Here is a 9,234-nt window from a genome sequence, read left to right on the forward strand (position 1 = left end):
CGAGATGAGGAAAATCGAGGGGGGAAAGGATTTTCTCCTAATAAGCTGAGGAGCATGCTTTTAGGGATTGAGAAGAAGAGGTGCAGGTTCGGTTGCAGCAGACTTTGGAGGAAGGAAGATGAGAAGAAGGAGAAGAAAAGAAGAAGGAGGTGCAGGTTCAGTTGCTGCCAGTTACAGCGGCAGGGAAGGAAAAGAGAAAGAACAAGAAGAAGAAGAAGAAGAAAAAGAAAAGAAGGGGAAGTTGAGTATTCGGTTGCTGCCGGTTGGGTGTTGCAGCAGCAGGGAAGGAAAAGAGAAAGAAAAGAAGAGAAGAAGAAGAAGAAAAGAAGAAAGAGGATGGCTCGGTTGCTGCCAGTTACAGCAGCAGGGAAGGAAAAGAGAAGAAGAGAAGAAGAAGAAGAAAAAGAGAAGGAGGAGAAACAGGTTCGGTTGCTGCCAGTTAGGGGTTGCAGCAGCAGGGAAGGAAAAGAGAAGAAGAGAAGAAGAAGAAGAAAAAGAGAAGGAGGAGAAGCAGGTTCGTTGTTGCCGGTTAGGGGTTGCAGTAGCAGGGAAGGAAAAGAGAAGAAGAGAAGAAGAAGAAGAAAAAGAGAAGGAGGAGAAGCAGGTTCGGTTGCTGCCGGTTAAGGGTTGCAGCAGCAGGGAAGGAAAAGAGAAGAAGAGAAGAAGAAGAAGAAGAAGGAGGAGGAGTTAGTGTGGTTGCAATTCTGCTATAGGGAAAAGAAGGAATAAAGGAAGAAAAGATGGGGAAGAAATTAGGGCTTGAGATCCTAATCTAAGGGTCTAGATCAAAAGAACAAAAAGTAACTTAAAAAAAACTAAACCAGATCAAAGATAAACATAAAAAAACAATTAAACTTAATTAATCTAAAAAATCAATTACCTAAATACCTTTAATTGGACCGAAATAAATCAATTCATATCTAACGAACCGTATTGAACCCAAATGAGACTAATTAAACATAATTAATCTAAACAAATAGATTAGGAATTAATTTATTACATTAGATAAGCTAGTTCTAAACTGCAATTAGGAGAAGAAAAATACCTTAAGCCGGCTTTAATCAGGGAACAAGGGGAGATAACCCTTGTGCTTTGAGCCCCCAAATCGAACCGAACCAAACCGGCTAAGATCTCCCGGCTCAATGAAGGATTAATATATTAAACTTTTAAACTTGGAGAATGTTTGATTTTAGAGGGAAGAAGTTAGCCAAAAACCTTAATGGGGCCATCCTCTCTCCCAAATTCTCAAATTTTCTCCTCCTTTTTTGGAAGAGGGGAAGGGCTATTTTTATAGCCTTGAGACTTGGGACAAATTTCTCAAATTTCTGATGTGGGACTAAAACTAGAGAGGATTGTCCAAAAAGCCTTGCTTTTGGACAAAGGGGTTTGGGCCTGATGGAGGCCGAGGTGGAGCACGGCCTGTTGGAGGCCGAGGTGCAGCATGGCCTGATGTAGGCCGAGGTGGAGCATGGCCCGTTGGAGGCCGAGGTGCAGCACGGCCTGATGTAGGCCGAGGTGGAGCATGGCCCGTTGGAGGCCGAGGTGTAGCACGACCTGATGTAGGCCGAGGTGAAGCACGACCCGTTGGAGGCCGAGGTGGAGCACGGCCTGTTGGAGGCCGATGTGCAGCACGGCCTGATATAGGCCGAGGTGGAGCAAAGCCTGTTGGAGGCCAAGGTGGAGCATGACCTTTTGGAGGCCGAGGTGGAGCATGGCCTGTTGGAGGCCGAGGTGGAGCACGACCTGATGTAGGCAGAGGTGGAGCATGGCCCGTTGGAGGCTAGGGTGGAGCACGGCCTGCTGGAGGCCAAGGTGGAGCACGGCCTGATGTAGGCCAAGGTGGAGCACGACCTGTTGGAGGCTAAGGTGGAGCACGGCCTGTTGGAGGCCAAGGTGCAGCACGGCCTGATGTTGGCCGAGGTGGAGCACGTCCTGATATAGGCCGAGGTGGAGCACGGCCTGATATAAGCCGAGGTGGAGCACGACCTGATTGAGGCCGAGGTGGAGCACAGCCTGATGGAGGCCAAGGTGGATCACGGCCTGACCGAGGCCGAGGTGGAGCATGGCCTGATATAGGCCGAGGTGGAGCACGACCTGATATAGGCCGAGGTGGAGCATGGCCTGATTGAGGCCGAGGTGGAGCACGACCTGATATAGGCCGAGGTGGAGCACGGCCTGATTGAGGCCGAGGTGGAGCACGACCTGATTGAGGCCGAGGTGGAGCACGGCCTGATGGTGGCCGAGGTGGAGCACGACCTGATGGAGGAGCTCTGTCCGAGCACTATCCAATGATGTGAGACACGATTGTAGTCTCAACTGGGAACCTTTACGAAAATATGCACGAAATAGGGACCCGGATCATATAATGAAATAGAGGATCGGGCGTCGATTCGCATAGTTCTCGCATCAAAGTGTAGTGTCCGACTTGAGGGGACAAATAACACTAATGCACAACATCAAATTCAAATTTTTGAAAACATTTTCTCTTGAAAGTTTATAGGAAAAAATTGTCATTTTCTATCCTAAGTTTGAAAATTCTCCAAATCTAAAATATCCAACATGCAATCCTTCATATTGTCATCATTGCCGGGGGGTGACAAAATTTGGTGTCTACAAGGCATGATAACGTATGATTTACTCCAAAAGGAAGGTTGCAGTTAGTAAAAAAATCTTTGACCATCTGCTTTACATCATTCTCGATTAGATTTCAGAATTTTGGATAAAAGCATGCTTGAAATCCATCAGCTCCTGGAGCGTTGTATGAGCCAATGGAAAAAGTTAAATTTTGTATTTTCACGTCCTCTGAAATTGTATTGACTGTTAATAAATCAATATCCGTGAGGACCTTTGGAAATAGGCATTTGTATAAAAGAGGGGTCTAGACTGTTTGATTTAGTACAGATCCCTTGCAGGTGAGAAGCAAATTCTCTGGCAATTCTTGGAGTCTCAATTGCCTCATTGCAGCTATTAGTTGAAAGCATTTGAAATTATATAATGGGTTTTTTCTTTTTTTTCTTTTTATTTTTTTAATTAAGACTCTGTTTAATATGATTTTTTGAAATACATTATTGAGCTAGAACGCATACCAAACACAGCTCAGTGTACAACCACCTTAATTATAGGCCATCCAAGAGAGGCATAAGCATATTGGACTAAACTTGGCCTTGTAGCTTAATCAAAGCCTATGATTGGCTAAGGATAATCCATCAAACATAAAATTGATGCCCGAAGGATGGCACGGTGTGCCTGGGCAATTCTTAGCCCAACCCGTTTCATTTTAAATTACTGGCACAAACACTCAGTAGTTGGCAACGGGTAGGTTGGGTGGGCTGGATGGGTCTAGCCCAACCCGAGGTCTTAGATGGTAAATGCTGATTGGGCTAGAGATCGCCTAGCCTGAGCACAACCCAGAAAAATTATTTTTGACCTTTCTATTAGTTTAATTTGTTTATTTATTTATTTATTTATTTTTTAATGTTTTTTAGTTCGAATACTCATCAATCTCAACATCCTTATTTCAACAATACACAACATGTAGCTCTACTTATAAAAATTTCCTTTTTGTTTTCAAGGAATAGATTGACAATACACAAAACTCCAAGCGTACACCACCAGCTCATCTACCATACTTTAATTCTATGTGCAACATCATTATCTATACCTCTATCTTTATTTTATGATTGAACTTAGGTACATGAAAACATTTTCACATTGAGATATCTCAATATGAATTATTCGCTCCATGAGATAAGAATCTATGACATAACTGTAGAGGTTGCAATGATTTTTTTGCTTTTTAAGCATCTAGCTAGTCCCCAAAATCTTTCAAGTTTTTAAACATTTTATAAGGCCAAAGAAAGACCTTCATGGAATCATGACACTGAGTCAAATCTCAATGCTTACTAGGCTCAATCCATAAATTAATTGTGGATATCATTCGTCACTCGTCCTAGATATAATAATAATAACAATAATAATAATAATAATAATAATAATAATAATAATAATAATAATAATAATTTAGATATGGATGGAATAAAATAAATGAATCGAAGACAAGCTATCATCACCAAATAAATAGAATCTTTCATATTACAGTATAAACATTCTCCACTTTTAAAGTCGAGCGCATCTGAATATCTTTTAAGAGTTATCACCATCTTAACTCATAAAGAGGAGAGGAAAAATGTAATTTGCAAGTGTTGCGGCAAGAAATTGTCCTAGGCTGCTTTCATGACCTGCACAGAGGAGCAAACACAAGAGAGTGAGTGTTGGCTGATCTGGTGGGGGATTCTCTTATGCCTAAGTTAGATCTCTCTGCAAAAAATAATTTCAATAAGAATAGAAAAGTTTCGATCCTTTGTAAAGGGGTTTACCTGGGTATTTATAGTTGGGGGTGGCGGTCATTGAGTGAGAGTCTCGTTTTGGTAGCTTCCTAGTAATGGTAGGAGTCCAAGTATAGAGTTATAGTACGAAAGTGAATATGGAAGACGTCCTAGTTATGGGACTTCCACGTCTTAACCATATCTCGAGAGATAGGGCAAGGTATCCTTCTTTCTAGGGAAGATTCGATATCTTCGAGAATCCTTTCCGGCCTGGGACACTGTCCTCCCCTTGTTCATAAATCACGTGTCGGACCTGAATAGCCCATTTAAGTATTCTTGCTGAGGAAACCCATAGGACTCTTATGCCAATTGACTTGGATCAAGTGGTCTGGTTGCAGGGCTACTTATCCCGAACAATGGGCTGCACATGCCACTTGGTGTTTAGCTGGTGAGGCCCTGGGCCTGTCTTTCGGCTATGGACCTAGTGCCGTGGAGCCGTGGAGCTTGTTTAGTTGTTTGGATAGCCGTGCGATGGGACACCCGCACTACTTTCCACATGCTGGTGTTTGGCCAGTCCTCCGGTAGTTGAGATTCTTTTGGTAGAGTAGGTCGGTTGGTCTGTTCCTAACCTGGGCGTCAAATTCGCTCCTACCCGCTCAGTTCGTCCGGTATGCCATTGATAGTTGCATATTTTTGCCCTAACAGCAAGGGAGAGGGTTTAGTCCCCCATTGAACTGAACTTCAGGGCTAGATGATCCATTTTCGACTGATAATTGGATATTGCGGTCTCAGATGTCTCTTCTTTTATCGTGTTTTTTATTTTATTTTTTGAGGTGGGTTGGGAACAAACTTTTCTATGGAATAATAGCTTTTGACACTTGTTGGAATGCAAATAAGGTTGTCGGCATTTATCTCTCGCCATTCCTTTTTCTATAGTTCATGGAAGTTCTTTCTGGAAAAGAAGAACCGAAACTCAAAAGTTGCAAGAGGACACAGAACACACAGACAGACAGACACAGATCCTTCTGGGAATATGATTGTCATAGTGTGTAACATGTCCAGCCTCACATTATTCCAACTGAGCGTGACTAAATATAGATAAAATATATATATATATATATATATATTTGAACACAAGTCTGTCTTCTTCCTCTGGATAGAATAGTCCAGTGGATAGATAGATAGTTCTTAGGGGTAATTACCATCTCTCCTCTACACTTGAGCCTATTTGTTCTAATACTCCCTTACCTTAAACTACTGTGACTCAGAGAACATGTAGAAAAGTATCTATTGGAGGGAAGTTCTGTAGCCATCTGATTTACATTCTTTCCCCTTGTTTGTGTTCTTCTTCAGTTGACTAACAACTCCACCGAGTAACAGGCTGGGCTTCAGTATTTGGACCTTGTCATTATTCGTCATAAGACTAGCCCTGGGTTTGGGTTTGGGTAGTTAGAAGCCGAAACTCCGAATGATCCATCAATTTATTTATTCACCAGTGAGACTCAATCAGAATTTTCTATTCAGTTCAATCCATAAGGGGCAGCAGGGAGGTCATTTTTACAAGAGAGAGAAGAGTGACAGACGAAAGAGTGCTGACATAGGAGTTACATTCCAGTATTTCAGGACAGAAAACATTTTCATATAATTGATGAGACTTAGGCACCGTTTGATAATGTTTCTGTCGTTTCTATGTCTAGAAACAACATAAACGACTTTTCATGTTTTCGAAAACAAAAATAGATTTTTTGGTGTTTGATAAACCTGATTCTCAAAATATTTTTTGTAGACATAATGTCACTAAAAAACCCAATAACATCATCAGATGTCTAAAAGGGAGAGAGGGAGAGAGGGTTCGATTGCATCTTTTTAGGTTTAAATGGTTGAGAGATTTATTGGGCAAAATAGCTTTTTTTTCCTCTCAAATTCGTTTCTAAAAACAAACAAGACCGACTTGTTTTGTCAAAGTTGTGTCTAGAATTGTAAATAGGCATAAATTTTGATTCATGTTTCTAAAAACGATTGAAACGGAACAACTTTATCAAAAACTTTTTATGCTGTTTATCTGTTTCTGGGAATAAGAAAACACAGAAACGGCAAAAACATGAATCATTGTCAAACGGTGCCTTACTTTCTCATTCGGCCTGGCTTGGCCTGGCTTGTGGTGTGAGTTTACAAGCCGCCCATGCCCCTCTGCCCATTGCCCTGAATTCAGACAACCCTTTAAGTTTGAATTTCTTTTTTTGGGTAAAAACCTTGCCTTAGGCTATGTTTGGTAGTCAAGAGAAGAAAAAAAGAAAAGAAAAGAAAAGAAAAAAGAATCTAGAAAAGAAAAGGAAATGAAAGAGAAGAAAAAAATTAAATGATGAAAAAATAAAAAATATATATATGTGTTTGGTTACTAGAATAAAAGAAAAAGAAAAGTTTTGTATTTTCTTATATTTTCCTGTGTTTTTGGAAAATTAAAAAAAAAATTGGCAGCAAAAGAAATTTTCACCCTTCCCAAGGTGAATTTTTTTAAATTCAAAAAAGAATCTTCTCTTAATTCAGGACATGCCACGCACAAAAGAGAATTTCTTAAACCAAGTTCTTTTCTTTTCTTGGCTACCAAGCACAGTCTTAAATTTGATTTAGAGATAACAACGACAAGAGAATGAAACCGTGGTGATGAGTATTATTTGCAACAATAAACAATGACAGTAGTACACACAGGAATATGATGAATTCCATAGAGGCCCCTCTAATACCACACCCTAAGTTCGACGAGGAAGGGAAAGTCCACAGCACATCTCATTACTAACTTTTGTTTTTGTTAATATACAAAACCATTCTTTCCTCATCCTCCACAAGGACTGTTTATGGCACCACACTAAATCCTGATCGAATAACTAAATCATTAAGAACAGATCCTTGAAGGGGAGGGCTGGGCGGGGGCAGGGGGTTGGGGAGGGAGGAAAGGGTGGGGGTGGTGCAAGGTTGCCTTGAAGGAGGAGGAGGAGAGAAAAAATGAAAAGAAAAATAGTGAAGAATAGTTAATAAAGGGGGAAGAGAGATAATGAACCAGTTAACAAGTGAAAATGAGGTGTAATTTGATCATTTTAAAATATCAAAGAGAAGGAGAGGTAAAAATCTAAATGTAAGGAAACAAAGTTAAAGATAGGAGAATATCAATTAATATAGGCCAAGTGCAGGCGAGTGATGGTAATTGCCCCTAATTCTTATTTAGAGAGGTAACTATGGATGATGAAACTTGAAACCCTATTATTCCATGGTCAATCATGTTTGCATCTTCCATGCTCAATGCATCATCGTTGAGATATTGTTACCTTTTTTTTTCCTTTTCTTTCTATCATCTCCTTTAGACCCCCAACAACAAACAATATTCCCAATCCCATCAGTTTTCCACCTGAGGGTTGTTTCCCTGAGTGCAGCTATCTACTAAGTCTACGTTCGGCATGCATTCTTGGAATAGATTTTGGGAATAAGATGCATTTTCAAGTGAGAAAATAGAGGAAAATCAGGTCTCAGAATGTGTTCTAGACCCAGAATCTATTCCGATAATAAATATTAAACACAGCTTAATATTTTGCTTGCAACAAACTCTTAAGACATGCAACATGGCATATAATACAATCAGTCTTATGTTCTCCTGCTCCTCATACAGTTATAGAAATTCCTCAGGAAAAATATGCAGCCAAACATACTCACAGGCCTTAAGTGCAACTGTTGGAACCAGAGACAGTTCAAGCAAATCAACTTGATGGATTACAGTCGATAAACCACTTCACAGAACATAACTCATTCATATATACATTTTAAACAAAAATCTGAAAAGATAGTTTCATCTACACAGGAAGAAAAAAAAGAAGATAAAACATAATAACAAGATTTGTTTACTTTTCTAGAGAATTTTTCTTCAAGAAAAACAACTCAGTCCACAAAAATTCCCCTTGTAAGCTTTATAAATCCATGCATTCCTTTCCATCTTCTTCACTGATCTGCCATTAGACCAACTTAGCAATACAGTAAATTAAGGTCACAGGATTTGGTGTTGTTCCAAGCTACAGCAGGGGACGATAAATGGTGGCGACCGCAATAATTCAAATCTAACATAGGGCAAATGAAGGAAACTCATTTATACAAAAGAGTGACTTATGAAATATTCATAGTCATGATGTTGGGTTCTGAGCTGCTTCAACCAGGAATTTGCAGCACTCAGGAGAGAAATGAACCTTTCCTGATCTGCCGTTTCAGGATTGACCCAGAGATCCCCATGCATCTTGTAAGTGGGCAACCCAAAGGGTGGCAGTGGAATTCTACTGGTGTAATCTCCTTTGGATTTCTCTCCATCTTCCTCTTCTGAAGAACAGGTTCCTTTCACCTTGTTATCCTCCAAAATAGCATCTGCGTGTACCTCACTATCGTAAGACCATAATAAACTAGAAACGGGGAGACTTACAAATGTGACATAATTTTTTAGAAAGTAAACTGGGACAAAACCTGAAAGCTTACAAGCAAAATGTACCATCAGCCTGCGCACAGGTATCAATCCCAAAAAATAATGGTACAGTACTTTGACCGCATCTAGACTATTTGCTTAGAAAGGGTAGAAATAAACTTGGAACCCTACTGAGTTTCTCTTCTGAAGACAGGAAACCGTGGACTACTCGACAACATTAGCCAGCTCAAAGAAACATGCAACCCAAATATCCAAGAATCCACTGTGCAGAAAGCAAGAACACGGAACTCACACATGCAGAAAGGTAGATGCTGAGAATCTGGAACCAGCTCAAGGAAACATGCAACCCAAATATCCCAAGAATCCGGTGTGTAGCGAGCAAGAACACGGGACTCACACATGCAGAAAGGTAGATGCTGAGAATCTGGAAAGGAAGGAATATCAAACGAACAA

General features: G+C 40.5%; 1 protein-coding gene across 2 annotated transcripts in view; it reads right to left on the reverse strand.

The window, feature by feature from the left end:
* Positions 1-8,105: 8,105 nt before the first annotated feature.
* The window catches only part of LOC122083361, a 7,483-nt gene continuing 6,354 nt past the window's right edge, over positions 8,106-9,234 (reverse strand). For both annotated transcript variants that reach the window (XM_042651122.1, XM_042651123.1), the window contains exon 6: positions 8,106-8,726. In XM_042651122.1, coding sequence (XP_042507056.1) covers positions 8,458-8,726 — 269 coding nt within the window. In that variant the 3' untranslated portion in view covers positions 8,106-8,457. The remainder of the gene's footprint in view (positions 8,727-9,234) is intronic.

This window comes from Macadamia integrifolia, chromosome 7, assembly GCF_013358625.1.
Source record: "Macadamia integrifolia cultivar HAES 741 chromosome 7, SCU_Mint_v3, whole genome shotgun sequence".
Taxonomy (NCBI): Eukaryota; Viridiplantae; Streptophyta; class Magnoliopsida; order Proteales; family Proteaceae; genus Macadamia; species Macadamia integrifolia.